This window comes from Phaethon aethereus (assembly GCF_964289735.1).
Source record: "Phaethon aethereus genome assembly, chromosome: 15".
In the NCBI taxonomy this organism is placed as follows: Eukaryota; Metazoa; Chordata; class Aves; order Phaethontiformes; family Phaethontidae; genus Phaethon; species Phaethon aethereus.
The window spans coordinates 16,070,154-16,088,209 of NC_138591.1; the positions used below are offsets into that span (position 1 = coordinate 16,070,154).

Below are 18,056 nucleotides of genomic sequence, written 5' to 3' on the forward strand. Positions count from 1 at the left end.
CAGCATACATTTGAAACACCCAATTCAGTTACTGACACAGGGCTTTCCTAGCACTCTGTAACCATCCCAAGCGAGGCTGAATTGCTCCAATTTGTTTTTATATTAAGATTTCAGGTCACATATACTTTAGACAACAGCTGAAACAGTATCATAAGAGGAGGAAAACTGACAAATGACAAACATAATTTTATGCTTGAAGATTTTTTTGAAGATACTTGGTTTGTGCAGGTATTTAATGGGAATGCCTTGTAACGGTTCATGGAAAAATAAGTATATATAATTCCAGCACACCAGAGATTTTCAATGCAACTGGGGTATTCAGCTATTTTGGAGGAAACCCAAGAGTCTTCTAGCAAAACAAGGGGAGTCAGAAGTTGCTACTTGCAAGGCAAAATAAATGACCTTATCACTTAAGTAGCCATCAAAATGCCCATACGCATCCCAGTCTTCCCAAACATCACGGACAAATAGAAACGTCACAACCTATAAACAGGTTTAAAAGAAAGGAAATAAAATTTAACAATAGCAGATCTGAGATTGAACTAAAAGAGAAGCACCGTGGTTATATTCAAGGACTTCAGAAGTCAAAGGAAGAAAAGAGACTGAAGTTGTACAGACATTAAGATCGAGTGAAAATATTGAAGGACAGGCTGATATGCAAGTGTGCTCATAAAGCTGCAGTGAGATTTACTAAGCATGAGAGTAAAATGGCAGTCGATGCTAGTAACATGAAGTCTACCTTGAAAACACAGGAAGTTAAAACTGAACTGAGATTTGCATGCATTCACACTGTAAGCCCTATGCCATCTTCACTCATAAAATCTTTCAACAAGCATTAGTCATCTCTGCAAATGCAGGGACACAAAAAAGTTCTTTTTATTTTTCTGTACTATAGCATCCCCCTGAAATGAAATTAACTTAAGTTAATTTAAAGCGATTTAAAGTGAGAATTGGACTGAAACAGTTCTAACAAGCTCTATTAAAACCTGAGAAAATGCTACACACATCTTTGGAAAATGGTCAAAGCAAGCATCTGTTCAGACAGATGGTGGGTGAGGGTCTCAGAAGCTTCACAGAGGATCTTATTCTGAAGCCAAAACGAATTAGCTTCTTTTCCTCAATTTGGTTTTCTGCCAATTAAGAAACTAATATTTTGATTTTTCAAAACTGTTAGCTTTATTGCTTTCTTGGGACACATCTGGATTTTGCTTTTTTTAAGAGTGTCTCTTAACCACAGAACATGGTAACTCTGAAAACTTTACCTCAGACCTTTCAAAACTCAAGTTTATCAGTGTGCCCGGTTGGCCAAGAAGGCCATCAGCGTCCTGGCCTGTATCAGGAATAGTGTGGCCAGCAGGAGTAGGGAAGTGATTGTGCCCCTGTATTCCACACTGGTGAGGCCACACCCCGAATACTGTGTTCAGTTTTGGGCCTCTCACTACAAGTGATGGAGCATGTCCAGAGAAGGGCAACGAAGCTGGTGAGGGGTCTGGAGCACAAGTCTTATGAGGAGCAGCTGAGGGAACTGGGGTTGTTCAGTCTGGAGAAGAGGAGGCTGAGGGGAGACCTTACCGCTCTCTACAACTACCTGAAAGGAGGCTGTAGCGAGGTGGGGGTTGGTCTCTTCTCTCAACTAATTAGTGATAGGACGAGAGGAAATGGCCTCAAGTTGTGCCAGGGGAGGATTAGATTGGATATTAGGAAAAATTTCTTCACCGAGAGGGTGGTTAAGCATTGGAACAGGCTGCTGAGGGAGGTGGTGGAGTCACCATCTCTGGAAGCGTTCAAAAAACATATGGATGTGGTGCTTCAGGACATGGTTCAGGGGACACGGTGGTACTGGATTAATGGTTGGACTTGATGATCTTGAAGGTCCTTTCCAACCTTAGTGATTCCGTGACTTATTCAGTGAAGGACTGTGCTGAAATAACAAGTGCAACCATGATTTCAGCCCCGAGATTTGGCATTTATGGGTGTTTTTTTAGCCCAGATAAAGACCACACCTTAGCAGCAGATTTCTAGAATAAGCAGCAGTGCCTTCAAAATGGCATTCTCCAGTCCAGGAAAAATATTTTCCAGTATGGTACTAGATACTGGCATATCTACCCAGCACTGGAGACTGATCTACAGTGTTCAAGGTGTAATTCAAGTACAGTCCCAAGCAGTAACAGGGCTAGTTTTTGCAATGATGTGGGAAAACTAGGCCTTTCGTGCACAAAAGCGCCAATTGCTGATTTTGAGAAGACACACTTCTGTAAATACCATAGGGATCAGATCCGTACGAGGAAAGTCGAAAACAGAAAGCAAAGACTGAAAGAAAAGAGTATTATGCTGTGGAAGAAAAAAGAGAAGGAAGGCAGTAAAGATGTAGCAAAAGACTAAAGTATACAGGCTCTGGACTTTCTCACGTTTTTGCTTAAGTCAAAACACTTAAGGTGGTAAAAAACAACAACAAAAAACCCACCAAAACCCCCACCAAAAGAAAAAAAAAGGACAACAGCTAAGAAAAATCACATAATGACAGATGTGTACTGGAATTACTTCTGAGCCAGAGGGGAAAAAAGCATGAAAACTCTCATTATTGAGATTATATACTTATTTCGTACTAGAACAAATTCTGTCATGTTTTTCCTGCTGCGAGAACTCAGCAGAGAGTGGCCGAGTGATTTTATTTTTCACCATGATTGGTCTGACAGGAATGTACGTTTCAGCGTTATCTTTTCTTTTTGCTGAGAGAACTCGTAGTGGCTTCACTTCTGCAAGATAATAAGGGAACAGAAATAATCAACTTCAGAGATATTTAGGAACAGACAGCCAGGGAAAGCCTACTGGATCTTAACTGCTAAAATTTTGCCACTTTAGTTATGTTGGCATAGCTAAAGTGATAACCTCCACCCTCCCTTTCATTAATACTGTTCTGCTGATGTAGAAGTACATATGCATGGCTTGCACTGACTTAGTGAAACAAAATAAAATATATCATTATAAGATACCAATATATCTCATCTGTAGCAGATATTTACCTGCAGTACTGTCAAGAAAAGCAAAAATAACCAAGAAGTCCTGAGTCACTTATTAACATAATTATACCAAAATAAACTCTTAAAATATGGACTAAAATGTCTCATTTAGAAGTTTCAGAGGGGGGGAGGGTTGCCTACTGTAGTTCCTCAGAGTATTTCCTTACTTTTCTCTTTGAGAATTATTAATGCCTCCATTGTTTGCATCACAGCTTTGAAACTTCTCTCTGAAAAAAAATCATATACTCTCCCAAAGATCTTGTTCTCACTGCTGTTCACCCCTTGTTCCTATCTCTTCTTCTGCCACCTCTTCCCATTCACAGTCCACTCACCTCTACAATAATGAGAGGAACATGCCTTGGTTCTGTCTGTTCAAAGATTATTCTTCTTAAGTTAAGCGATTAACTATGGACAAGGGGGAAAAAAAGGGAAAAAAACCCAACCAAGCAACAAAAAACCAAAACCAATGAATATACCTGAAATGAGGGCGGAGATTTTGAGAAACACTGAATGTAGGTCAAGGTCTGGTTTCTGCTTGAAGTCTCTATCTTTAACAAGCTAAACAACTTTGAGACCTAGTGACTGGTTTTGGGTTTGGACATTGAGGTCTCCAAAGAAGAAGACTTCACAAAAAGAAGTGACTCATAGCCGGATAGATTTGCTTTCTCGAATCTTTCATCACCTTTCATCAGGGATGAATAGCACATGCTACAATGACCAGTATCCAGCACCTAGGGTGTGAAATGGAGGAAGTTGAAACTGGGAAGATTTGGCTGCCTGGATTACTGCAAAAGCAGTTCAAAAATATATTTAAAAAATAATAACTTCTTGAGAAATCTCACAGAGAGTCTGAGACAATCTTAGTTCAAGCGTCCAGGCCTGGTGATGCAAGTGGGTTAACCAGGGCTATATCTTTGTCTTTGCAAAAAATTTCTTAACGTAGTAGTAAGAGGATGCGTGTCTCCCAAATTAGGAGATTAAAACAACAGGTTTGCAGAAGAGCATGAAAACTCATGACAGTATGGAGTAACCATTAATGATTAACCAGCAGCAATTCCCTTAAAAGTAATGCTCTCAAAGAATTTCTATTGTAGTACTCTAGTAGCATATAGCAAACAGAGACTTACTATTTTGGTCCTGGTTGAACTCCAACACAGTAAGGGCACCAGAATCAAGGCCAGAGCATCTGCCAGCATCCTGATGTTCAGAAGCTTCTTTCTGCAATGATCTACTGCCATGCAGCTGAAGGCCTCCAAAGTTTGTAACTGTTTCCTCAGTGGGAGATGGTTCTGAAAACACATCCTCTTCAACAGAGTCATAATCATCACTAAGAGAGTCTTCTTCCATCCTTTTCTCTTCTACACTGAGTTGCAAGCTTCTTCTCAATTTCTGGTACAATGCAAACAGATTTGTCAGAAAAGCTCAAATATGTATTTTAAAATAAATCAGTGTAGCTGCCTCTTCGTCCCCTAGGAGAAAGAAAAATCTTCTCATGAACTCAGATCCATGATGCAGCTAAAAATATCCACATTCCTATGTTGTGTCTTCACTCCTCTGATGAGGACTTGTAGAGAAAAAACATCCTACAGCTCCTTTGCTCTTTCATATCAGAATCCTTGCAGGAAAATTCTGCCGAAGAATTTATGTGCAAAACCAACTTTTAGGAATAAGCTACAAACAGAAGGTAAGTAATGGAGAGGGCAAGGGCATATATTTTTCCAGTCTCACACAGTTAGACTACCATAACTTTTGGCTTGCTATTTGAAGACTAGCTGCAATTCAGATTTTCCAAATGCCTTCACAAGACTGCAAAGCTAATGTAATAGCAAATTCTTTAGAAGCAATTGGATAGATGATAACAGTCCTGTCTTGTACTTATCTGTACTTCAAAAACCAGTAGAAAAGACTTGTGGTCTAACAGACTAAGCTTCCAGTTGGCACCAATTTTTTTAATTGGTAACAGGATTTTATGCAAAAAATTAATCTATTTTGAAATTTACTGTGGAAAAAACTGCCCTGCCTCTCTCAGCATATGCCACAAACAGTATAGATGATGCTGGAGAGACTTTTGTGTTTATAAATGCAAAAGGAAAAGACATTGCCTATCTTAAATGCATTTTTTTTCCTATTTTGTTGGTATTAGAGTTTTGAGATAAGTATAGGTACGCAAACTGTATGAGTAAAATAAAAACCTGAAGCTATGTTAGTGAACTGTGACTGTTCAGTTTGCAATGAAAGCTTCAAGCTGCTCTTCTGCTACGGATTCCACTTGTTAGGAAATTCATGTTGACAGAAACATATGAGAAAGTGCAGGTAAACTTAGGTTCAAAAGAGGGTCTGTAAGAAACTGGAGGCTTAATATTGAGCATGTCTTTATGACAGTCAAGACTAATATTTCTAGCTATTTGACAGGGCTCTCTTTTAGTTTGAAACCTCCTGACATCTGCGTTGTAACAAGACATTCAAGAAAATGCATTATAGCTTCAGGAAAACCAAAAGTATTTCCATCTAGGATAGAAAGAAAAGTGGGGCTTTGGTTTAAAATTATTAGCTTACTACTTACACATAAATTATTATAAATATCCGTCACTGTAAACAAGTTACTGGTTTGTAGAGCTCAAAAGTGATATAGGAAAGGTAGAAAGATGCAAGCTAGGAAAATACGCATCGGAAGTTTGTCTGATGTCAGTGGTAAGATCTGTAGGCAGTTTCATATATAGATGCTACTCCACTACCCAGAAAAGCTTTGTTGATGTCATTAATTAGTTAGGCAGAAAAATATTCATAGATTTTTTTTCGTGGGGTGCTTTTTTTTTTTTTTTTAAGGACAGGACATTTGTGAAGTGTGCTAGAACAAACTGCAATTAGTAACCAAATGGAAGGCTGAACTGTCAAACAGTAGAGTGAATACAATAACAACCCTTCATGGAAAGCAATTGTATTGATTATAACATTCTTAAAACTTTACTCTGACTTCTGCTAGGTAAAACAATGACATGCCACAACTTTAGCACAACTATTCAAAAACTAACCTAAACCCAGAAAAAGTTGTTATTTAAGCTTTCTCTAACCTGACAGCCAAGAGTGACATTCATGTGGACAACCATTAAGTGAACTGAAAGAGTCTCCTTGCATGAAATGCCTTGGTTCTATCCAACAGAGACAATATCCTCCCTCTTTAAATTAGGACTTAACATGTCCTAATAGTGTTGTTGACTGAGATTAGATTTGCAAAGTAGTTTTATTTTCTCTTTTCCTTTTCTCCTTCTTTATGTCACATCTCATCAATGTGAAATCGTCTGATGAAAGAAACACTATATACTGGGTTTGCATGTTCTACTCAAGACTGATACCTGCACCTATTCACATTTCAATTGACATTACCATGAACAGTAGAAGGTAACCGCCAATTGTACCTGGGAGTAACGGAGAGGATCATCACCATTTGTCTCCACGCTCAAGCTTTCATAAAGATCAAAATCCTCAGAGTACTCAAAAGGAGGTTTAATGCAGAGTTTAGCCCCACTTTCTGTTTTAATCTCAACGGTTTTCTGTTAAAAGAAGCATTCAAAGAAATTAGACATCTTTTATGCTATTAGCAGTACAAAAAGACTAATCATCACATTTTACATAACAATGTCTAGATCAAGCAACCTTTTTCCCCTCTGTACCATGGAAGGTTTCTGTCCTCCCTGAGCTCACCTTTGGGCACCTGTATTATGGTTTAACTGCCCCAGTCAAACTCCCCACCTGCTGCTGCTACTCCCAGAGCAGGTCAGGCCCAGCACACATCATGTGTTTAGCACCAAAGTGAGTGCCCATCGGGGTTCACCCCCTCACTGCACCAGGTAAGTGAAAACACAATAGGAGTAGGGACATAGCAATCAACAAAATAGTTGAAGTGGAATCATTCAAAGCACAGGCATCTAAAGAAAGTGCTGGTGGAACAGCCTTACGGCAAAAACTCTCAAGGGTTGGGATGCTTGGGTGCCTCTCTGAAATGCATCTATACTAATGGACACGAGGAACAAACAGGAGGAGTTAGAAGCTTATATCCAGTTACAGGGCTATGATCATTGGGATCACAGAGATATGGTGGGATAGCTCACCTATCTGTGTGAGTGCTGTGATGGATGAATACAGGCTCTTTACGAAAGAGAGGCTGATCAGGTGAGGAGGAGTTGTCATCCTTTATGTGAAAGAGAGCTGGAATGCATGGAGCTCTGCCAAGGAAAAGGTCAGGAGCCACTCAAGAGCTTCTGTGTCAAGACTAGCAAGCAGACCACCATGAGCACTGTGGAAGTTTGTATCTGCTATAGACCTGCTCATCAGGAAGAAGTAGATGAGGCCTTCCTCCAAAAACTGGAAGAATCCACAAGTTCAAAGACCCTGGTCATTATGGGGTACTTTAACAAACCTGGTATGTGCTGGAAAGACAACGCAGCAGGGCTCAAGCGATCTAGATTTCCAGCATGCACATGTGATTGAGGAGCCAATATGCAAAGGTGTTCTGCTGGAGATCCTGAGAGAGCTGGGACTCTTCAGCCTAGAGAAAAGGCTCAGGAGGATCACATCAATTTGTATAAATACCTGTCAGGTATCTGCTCACTGACAGGACAAGAGACAATGACCCCAAATTAAAAAAAAACCCTGAAATTCCATCTGAACAGAATAAAAAAATTTACTGTGGGGTTGATCAAACACTGGAACAGGTTTCCAGGAGAGGTTGTGGAGTCTCCATCTGCAGAGGTATTCAAAAGCTAACTGGACATGGTTCTGGACAACCTGCTCTAGCTGACCCTGCACAGAGATTGGACTAGATGATCTCAAGAGTTCCCTTTCAACGACAATAATTCTGAGATTTTCTCTATGTATGAAAGTGACTACTTGAAGTAACTGCAATTTTTTTGAAGATGTATTACTCTTGTGTAATTATACAATACAATATATAATGGGGGGGAAAGTTACGTCATAAGCATTCAAGCACAAAGATTTCTTTGCCTTTGTAAATGTCAGACATGGCTGCGAAAATGGTTCAGACTAATTTGTTTTACTTCATAATTAGGATGCAATCAAAGTATGCACACTGTCAGTTACTCAAGCATGGCTAAAGAGGGGTAGAAGATTTGAGAAACTCATCTTTCCATACCACAGAATTTCAGTACTCCAAAAGATGACAGAAGAGAAAGCAGGAAGCACATATACCTCTCTTAAGGAACAAAATTATCTGTAACTAACTTTTATTCCCCACTTTTGAACTCTTGTGCAGACAAATTCCATAGGGGGAAGTCTCATAACTGAAGGACGGGAAGAGGACTGTTTCATTAAAGGTAACATGTGAACCTGAAGTCTGTGCAATGATATTAAGCTTAGTTTTCTGGTGTTCATACACTCCTCTACCATTTTGTAAGAGCAGAGATCTCCCAGAGAGAAGATCCTAAGGCAACCTGGCTTTTGATAGAATGAGTTCTTTCAATAAGTCTACCTTCCCACCTCATAGCATACCTTAGCACAGCCTAAGTTTGACAGTTTTGAGCATGAATTGCCAAGTCCTCTAGCTATCCAAAAAAAACACAGGGAAAATTACTGGGATAGTAAACTGCTCTCTGGCACAACCTACATCTTACTCAGGGTTGCGCATTTCCTCAGCTAAATAATTCCAGTTGTGCATTAAGATACTATAACCCTGCTATCCTCTCATCCCATTGGGTAAAAGACTTAAGGTATCATTCTAAGCTAGTTCTCAAGTAGGAGCTAGTTTTAACTAGTATAGCTACCTGTATTTGGCTAACTTTCCAATCCAGTCAGAGGACATACCGCCTTCTTCATTTGGCTCTTGTAATTAGAATCACGCAGGTTATGACTAGCCACACATTTGGCAAATTTAGCAAACAAGTTCTGACAGGCCAGTTTGTAAGCAGTGATCTACTGAGAGAAATAGCAGCTGAGAAAATTAATTCAACTAAGCAGTAAGGGCGATAAGTAAAGTAAAGCAGCCTTAAATTTCAAATGTGCAGTAGTTGCTGAAAAAAAAGAAAACCTGCATGACACGAAAACTTGATCCGCAGTGACATGAACACTTGATCCACAGTGACATAGACCCTTAAGCCCCAGTCACTGAGGCACGGACTGGACATCCAGACAGGGCAATTGCTAATAAAGTAAGGTAATTATTTGGGTGACATGTCTCAGCTGTTCAGAATTTACATCTGTTCTGTTAATTGAGTCACGCTCCTTGACAGCTTAAGTCAGATCCTTCTTTAGAAAAAGAAAAAAAGACCATTGAGGTTTCTCCAGTGAACCAACAACTGTGCAGCTGATGGCCCCAAATTTCTTACAGGCAGGATATTTTTATTATCTATATGCATTTTCCTCTCTTTTGATTTACAAGAATCTGTCACAAATTACGACTCAAGCTATACAAATTATATCTCTGTGTCCCTATTGCAGGGTGGGGAACAGCAGTGACAGGCAGGGATGCATCTCCAAAATGAGATCCTTCATCCTTTGCACTAGATAAGCTCTCTAGGCTTACCATCAGAGATGTCAAGCAACAGCTATTTTGCTGGAGGACAGATTGAGCGACTCATGTCAAGGCTACAAAAGTTTCTGTGATGGATGTCACTGAAACCAGACCCTTTCAATGAGATTTGCCTCTTTAGGCTTCAAAGTAGACACAAAGCTCTTCAAGGTATCTTTTCACATTGTCACTCAGTATCCAGACCAAACCAAGACTCAGATTCTACAAGAATCTCAACTGCCCACGATCTAGTAGCTGCAACCAATTTCCCCTGAAGTTATTTACAATCTAGCAATTAGTTCAAAGATGCATTCTTTCAAACTATTTCTTACCTGAAGCCAACCTCTACGTTGTATTTTGCTTGGTGCAGTCTGTGTGCTGCGTTCTTGCAATTCACCCTCTTCTAGCTGGGCTGCTTTTTCAGAATGTAGAGACAAGAATCAGAAGACAGAAAATAGAAATATGGTATTTGACAATATACATTTGGTTTGCATTCTTTTCTTTTTTTTTTTTCCCCCAGATGAGGACAGAAGTGTAAGTCTTTGACATGTAAATGGTATCAACAACTGAAAAGGCATCCCACTTCAGATACTGGCCAGTTGTGTGTTAGTAGCAGGAGCTTTGAACCTCTTCAGGGACAGTCATCATCATGTGTATTCAAGATACTAAATTGTTTAAAGATACATTAGCTTAACAGCCAGTAAAGCCCCACATTCATCGACATGAAAGTACAGAAGTATGTTCTAGAATAGGGGTGCACATCATTCTAACTCCTAGCTGGGTAGACAGTAAGCTGTCTTAGGAAGGCAAATGAGCCCAGGAACCCATGCGACTGAAGGCAGACCCATACCCCTGAAGACAGGGTCCTGGTGAACAACAGGTGATACGCTATTTACAAAGGAGTTGTGTGTATTTACTCTCAAGCTAAGGAAAAATAAGGTATTGGCAGATTAAAACAGAATGTATTAGGTATTTAACATACTGTGCAGAGAAGGATTCTTCACGTACAAGTCATAAATGAAGTACAAACATTTTCCTTCATTTCTAAGGCAAGGAAAAGTTGATTCCAGAGCTTCTGCAAAAATTCTGTGTATGGTCAAGCAGAACTAAGGTTCCCGGTGCTGGGAATGAACCCAATGTGATAGGTGGAATAATGGATTTTTGAGAAGATGCTTTGATTGAGACAAACATCTTGCAGGTCACATCAGCATCCTCAGTGGAGCAAGGACATCACCAGCACTCTCAATAGCATCCTAAATAAAAGCATCTCATTTCCTATGTCCAAGACAGATTTACAGCTTCCATTTCTTCTCAGTGGAGAAAAACAGCTGATGCAAAACCTTTTTTCTTCAAGCTATAATTTAATGGTCACCCTAAGCCAGCAGAAACTGGCACCACCAATGAAAGAAGCAGTCCTCCTACAAAGATCATAGAATCACAGTAAGATTTAGTTTGGAAGGAACCTCTGGAGGTCATCTAGTCCAACTTCCCATTCAAAGCAGTGCTTACTTCAAAATTAGATCAGGTTGCCCATTACAACTCTCAAGATCACATTTTCTTTTTCGGCTTGGACAATGCTACGTGCAAATGCACAATGAAGTGTTCAGAGACTTGATATGGACAAGTTTTAACTGAGGAAAGACATAAAATAAAGATTATTTTTTATTGTAGTCACTTGTGCAATCTGGTTCACCATGAGATTACACAAACGCTGGTACAAGCAGATAAGAGAGCAGGCATAGCGTAGGACCATTCTTGGGGGAACAGTGCATGCTTACGTCAGTTTAGAGTGATCATAAAGTCACAGAGCAAGAAGAAGAAGAGGTTGTCCTATTGCTTCAGCACAAACTATCTGTCTCTTACACCTGAAACAGGACTAAGAACAGAGGGGAAAAGGAATGTACTGCTCCAAGGAAGAAACAAGATATCTAATATCTTGTTTGGCAAAACAGCCCTTCCAACTAGAGCTCCTGCTACTCCATTAGGCTATTCCTAACTAACTCCAGAAATACTCTGCGGTCATTAGCATTGGTGCTGATTGCTATGGGGCTCTTCTGGCACTAAGGGTGAACCGTATTGAGATTACAATGCTAGAACCATGGTCTGATTCAGTCACTGCTTTGGGACAGAAGAGGAAGCATCTTTCACTTTCACTTCCTAAGCAATCCATCTCTCCTAAGCAACTGCCCAGAAGACCACTCACGTATGCTACAAATATAAGGAGGAAAAGCAGACAGGAGAGGACTCATGCTACCACGGACGAATATTTGGTTCTCAGAATTGTTTGAGTATTTTGTGATGGATTCATGTGACCAGGTCTCTCTAAACCAGGAAAAACAGTAATTCAAATCCCAGGCAGAGGGTGATGCAGTTGAGGTACCTGCCTGTGCTACAAACATTACTTCAGAACAAAAACATCCTTCTCATGGGATGGATGGAATGTCAATACCAATCACTGCCTTTTTCAGCACATAAAATAGACCCACTGGTGTCATTCCCTTGCAGACTTGAGCTGAGAGTGCTTATTCTAGTAGCCAGGAACTGATTAAGTACGTCATCAAGATATTAGTCATAATAAAAGGAGACCCCATAGTACCGTTAAGCCACGTCTTTGTGACCATACCGACATTCACTGGAAGTATAAAGATGGTTGTGAAACTATGTCTGGGTTATACACCCAAAGAAATGACAGTATACCTAGTACCTTATGAGCCCATCATTTACTTTAATTCATTTACCAAGCCTAAGCGTAAAAAGTTTATCAATCACTATTATCATTAATTACTCCCAGGGAACACAGACAAAGAAAATACTGCAGACAAACAGACTTATGATGACACTTTCAGGAACCACAAAGAGGGATTTATGCCCATTCTGTATTATTAAGTATCACATATTCCTAATTTTTCAGTGAAGACTAATCCTATATATGGATGCTTTAGAAGTAATAAATGATGCAGTAACTCTCACAGGAGATGGATAGGGAAGAAAATTCAGTGCTGTATCTCAGCTAGAAATAATTTCTGTAAGTAAAATCATATTCAATCACTGAGAAGAAATGCCTAGAAATTAAACAAGACCACAAAATTGCTCAGGTACTGTCCCCAGGCAAGAAGTTTATACAGATCACCAATGACTCCCACTCTGGACTCTAGTGGTTAAATCAAATAGAAGAAAAAAAATGACAGGATGATGATTTAGTTGATATCTTTCACTGCAGCTATGCATGTTTAAAACAACACTGGATAGGTAAGAAACAGTAAAACACTGAGTTCTCTTCTGCAGAGATAATGCTACTGCCTCTAAGTTGATGGAGTTGAGGAAGGGAACAGAGACTGCCACTGAAGTCTTTAAAGGTCCCAAAGACAAGCTACGTATCCTACCTGAACTGCATCAAATGGCGTTGTGACCATGAAAACAAACACCTTTGGTTAAACTTAGAGATAAAAGCTGCACAGCAGAACTTCAAGAGGAAATTTCTCTTGACGGATTTCTATTACAGTTGCTGGCACAATATCCCTGCACTATTTTTGGACTAAAAAGTCAAAGACGTTGTTTTACACCTTCTTTAGCTACCTAAATGTGTATCATCCCAGTATCATAGAACACACAATTTCTTTCTTTTTCCAATATCCAAGAACATGAACTTTTTTGCATCATTACACACAAGTTTTCACTTTCATATAGAACAGTGAAAGTAAGTGACTAGCTGACTCTCCATCACCATCCCATATCACCTGCAAGAAATTATATAGCAGACAGCTAAGCCTGAACACACTTAAACTTGAAAACAAGTAGGATGTACCCAGCGTAGCAGGAAAATAAACAAAAAGAGATCAAGGCTAGAGTTATGGTTAGAACAGTTACTGAAAGAAAATTTAGTTTCCAGTATTGTTGAGATTAATAAACTTTCAATCATAACAAATTATCGTATTAAATAAGTTTTTAAACTCTTTGTCTTCATTTTTAAGTGAAAATAAAGCTTAAGCTGACACTATCTATACAGCAACAGATTAAAAACATACACTCTAAGAGACAGGTTGCAGCAAGCATAAGGATAACAGACAAAGGTTGGTAAACTGGGATTTAGTGAAATGAACTTTCTTTTTATTATGCTAAATAGATTAGAAGGCCAGGAAACTCATGCTTTATACTTTCATACATGCAAAATTATTCCTGTCACTACATTGCTCTCTATGACTGACAGACTTAAATTAGAAATAAAATACACATTTTTAAATAAAGCCATTTAATCACTGGCAGAAAACGGCAGATTTTCTTTACTTCAGTTATTTAAATAAAGATTAGCCATCTGTCATGGTTTAACCCCAACTGGCAACTAAGCACCATGCAGCCACTCACTCACTCCCCCCACAGTGGGATCAGGGAGAGAATTGGAAGAGTAAAAATGAGAAAACTTGTGGGTTGAGATAAAGACAGTTTAATAGGGAAAGCAAAAGCCACACACACAAGCAAAGCAAAACAGGGAATTTGTTCACCACTTCCCATCGGCAGGCAGCTGTTCAGCCATCTCCAGGAGAGCAGGGCTCCATCATGTGTAACAGTTACTTGGGAAGACAAATGCCATCATTCCGAACGTCCCCCCCTTCCTTCTTCTTCCCCAAGTATGGTATGGAATATCCCTTTGGTCAGTTGGGGTCAGCTGTCCCAGCTGTGTCCCCTTCCAACTCCTTGTGCAAGCAGAAAAGGCCTTGACTTTGCATAAGCACTGCTCAGCAATAACTAAAACACTTTTATTATCAGCACTGTTTCCAGGACAAATCCAAAATATAGCCCCATACTAGCTACTATGAAGAAAATTACTCTATCCCAGCCAAACCCAACACACTGTCTTTTTAAGATTACTATTATAGCTTAAACATAATTTATGAGCCTAATGCAGCTATGACTGGATATAATTTTATTATAGTCTATGTCATCAAATGGCATTTGTCTACAGGACACCAGACTTAGATAACCAGACCAGGTAACATTGTAGTCCATCAGATCTTAAAGTCTATGAATAGTGTTATGTATCAAAGGCATACAGTTATTTTACACTGGCAATTTATATATATTTATAATCTTCTAGCTTTAGTTGTAACTGTTTAACAAATGCAGAAGTGAGGAAATTAAACTTTAGAATTAGTTAGGGATCAACTAAGAAATAAATAAGGTGTTGCAGAGACTGTTGCTTACATACAACCGGCTTAAGTACTCTGATGAAAGAGTCTCATGGGATCTCATTCCACCAAGCTCAAATGCTGCTGTCTCATTATCACAGCCTGACCAGTAACCTCACTGACTGAATTACAGCTCTGATGGATAAACATTTAAAATAGTTCTAGACTGCAACCGCTGTAGAACTCTCACGTAACTCACCATTTGTCTTGGTGGTCTTTGTCTCATTTTTAAGGTAGCCATGTGACTTGATTTTCCTGCGGTAATTTCTCAGCTCTGAATTAGCTCCATTCAGATACAGAGAAAATCCTTTTTCTAACTGCTCCAGTTTGATTTGTATAGGATCCTTTCTTTTTGAATGTCTCAGTAGCCTAAAGTAGAAAGGATAATAATTTAGCCTTACAAAGTGCATATACAGATGGTCAAATTAGCACTAAATATAAAAACACACATCACAAAGCTAAAAAATATGTTCATAGTTCAAGTAACAATTTCAGAATATAGTTTCCAGGATCTGTTCCTGTTCTGTAATGCTTCTATGAGTACCCATACGCTGTGACATGTGAAGTTTGACCAAGCCGCTCCCTTCTGAGATTTTTTCTACGCTGTTTCTCATTTCATATTATTTTTTCTATTTGGTATTTACTATATTTAACCTTTCTTCTTGAGAATTTTAAAAAGTTTTACTTAGAATTTCAAAAAGCTTAAAAATGGTTGAGCTCTTTTCAAGAAAAAAAAGGAGACAGAAAAAACTATTTGTGTTTTGAAACTTGAGAGAGAAAGCCCCTAATCAATTGTACAGTTAGAGATATCAGAAACTTAAAGTCTGGGAAAAATAATATTAAAAAAAGACCCTTCCCCAGGCTCAATTTCAGTGAAACACCTACCCTCTCTCCTCCAAGTCTCGTCTTCCCTCTTTGCACCATGGGTTATACTCAGTCCATTCTAATTCCTTTGGTGAGGTGAGATGCAGGCCAGGAGGTTGGGGTCATGTGGGTGACAATTTCCGCCTCCCCCTGCATGCTGCTTCCTGCTTTCCCTCTGAATCCAGGGTGGGTCAGGCCAAAGTCCCCCAGAGGTGCATCTGTTCTGACACAAGTCACCTCTTCCCAAGAGTGCGTGTCCAGCTGTGTCCCCAGCTGTCCTCTGGGCAGCAGGCCTCCGCAGGAGCACCCCACCCCCTGCAGCCAGCACTCTCTTCAATCCGCCCCAGGCTGCTCTCACCAGCGATGTTTTGGCACATGATGGGCTGTTTTAGTTTTGGATCCAGCAGGAACCGGCTGTGACTGGCCCAGGGCAGTACCTGACCTGCTCCCACACAGGCTACTCAGCAGCCCCTGCTACCCAAAGCTGCTGGTTATGTCCAATATTTGAACACACCCAGCATGCCTCTTCTGCAAGGCACAGTTGCCCCTTGCTTGTCGTGTTGTAATTAAGTGACATTTGTTTCCACCAAAATTCAGAATTAGAGCTCTGGTAATAAGGATGCAAGTTGTTTCAATCATTAAATAATTTGTTTTTATCCTTTCCTAAAACTGCTTTAGGAGATTATATATGAAAGAAACTTGTGTCCACAAAAGGGTGTTGTTCTAACACAGCTGTGGCTTTTGTAGGGTTTTTTTGGGGGTCTTTTCACCAAACAATTCAGTTTGCTATAGGATTTGAGTAAAAATCTTATGGCCTGTGGTAAAGAAGGGAAACCAGCAAGAAAGTTCTGTAGACCCTTCTGAATTAACCTATGAAATTCATCTGTCTAGGGTACAATGACAGGAAGGTTCATATGAACAAAGATTAAAAGAAGCGTTTTAAACTTGTCTGAAAGATAGTGAAGTCTGCAAAAGCAACCTAGATGGCCTTACCTCCCACCTTAGCAGAACGTGACTTCGCACATTTAACTTTAGCAACTTTTGCGTACAATTTTCTGTATTTCTGGCAACATAAAAACCTTGCCTCATACCAATATCCTCACCCAGGATGAGCTTCTGAATCTAGAACCTATTGCTCTATAAACAAAAATCTTCCCTGTAAGACATGGAAGCCATAACTATTCTATAAATAAATTTATCTCTATTTTAAAGTATGCTGAAGAAATATTGTGATCTCCTCTAGAAATAAGAAATTTGATGTACATAGCAAAGGGAAGAAAAGAGAATCACCTGAATGTTTTAATAGACAGCAAGTCAGATTTTGCATCACAAGTTTAAAAACCAAGTTTTTAGACTAACGTTCATAACTGCTGATATTAGATATTGTATTAGATAGTACACAACAGATACTACATACTCAATGATGGTAACAATTCTGTATCTTACCGGTTTCTTTGCTGAAGGGATATTAAGTATTCGTCATGTTTTTCATCAAAGTCAGTCACCATGTCCTTAATATAAAGCTGAAGTGAGAATGTAAGTGTCACACTGAAGTATGGAAATGATTTACTATAGAGTATTACTGGGTTTGCACCCTCAGTAGACAAGAATGGTATAAAACAAAGTTCCGCCTTCAGTAAAGCGTAAAACTCTCAGTGTAGTAAATAAAGTTCTTGACAAACAGAGGAAACGTTACTTGTTGTATTTATTTTTCAGAACGCTTCATGATCTACTGAAGAGCCTAAAAATACTAAAAGTGGAAGACATATATTATAATGAGTTTATGATCCAAGAACTAACAAGCAAGTCAACCCTGGGGCACGTGCTGAAAGGGCCGTGTCCAAAGCCCAACTGTAGGACGATTTTCCTGAACTGCTGCTGCTCAGGAGGTCAGCTAATTCTAGAACTTATTCAGTGCAGAGGCTGTATACATTTAAGGTGTTTCGTTGAAGATTTTACCTTGCTTGCCTTTCAGGAAATACGAACTTTTCCAGCAATTCCCACCAAGTATCCCAGAGTTGTCACCACAAGTTGTGGTAGGGTGCCCTCTTATACACTCAGAAGTTAATCTTGCCATCAAAATATTGAATTTGTTCTGTACCAAAAAAAGAAACCCCGTATTTCGTCTCTTACCGACTGCAGAGTCTCTCTGCCAAAATACTGCCCCTTCCCGCGCGCCCGCTGAGGTAACGCGGCGTCGGGGCTGAACTGACAGCTCTCCCGAAGGACAGAGCAGGGCCTCGGGCTCGAACCCCTGCGCTGCGCCTCTGCAGCGCCGGCAGGCAGCGGGCTGAGGCGAAACCGGGGGGGCGGAGACTCCGCAACAGCTCGGCGGGCGCGGCGGCGATAAAAGGCCGGGCCAGGCCGCGCTTCTGGTGCCCTGTTTGCGCGTTTCCTTGGCTACCGTCGCGGGTGGTGATCTCACTTCCGGCGCGTCCGTCGGTCCGTGCCCGGAAGCGGCGGCGGGGG

The 18,056-nt window shown here is 40.0% G+C and overlaps 1 protein-coding gene across 1 annotated transcript in view; it reads right to left on the bottom strand.

Annotated features, from left to right (window-relative positions):
- Positions 1-17,095, bottom strand: part of KATNIP (katanin interacting protein) — a gene marked incomplete at its 5' end in the record, with an annotated part of 62,826 nt that extends 45,731 nt beyond the window's left edge. The window contains 6 exons of the mRNA XM_082006503.1: positions 2,607-2,756; positions 4,148-4,409; positions 6,437-6,571; positions 9,873-9,952; positions 14,923-15,092; positions 17,034-17,095. Of these exons, the coding sequence (XP_081862629.1) occupies positions 2,607-2,756; positions 4,148-4,409; positions 6,437-6,571; positions 9,873-9,952; positions 14,923-15,092; positions 17,034-17,095 (859 nt within the window). The remainder of the gene's footprint in view (positions 1-2,606; positions 2,757-4,147; positions 4,410-6,436; positions 6,572-9,872; positions 9,953-14,922; positions 15,093-17,033) is intronic.
- Between the last annotated feature and the right edge of the window lie 961 nt (positions 17,096-18,056).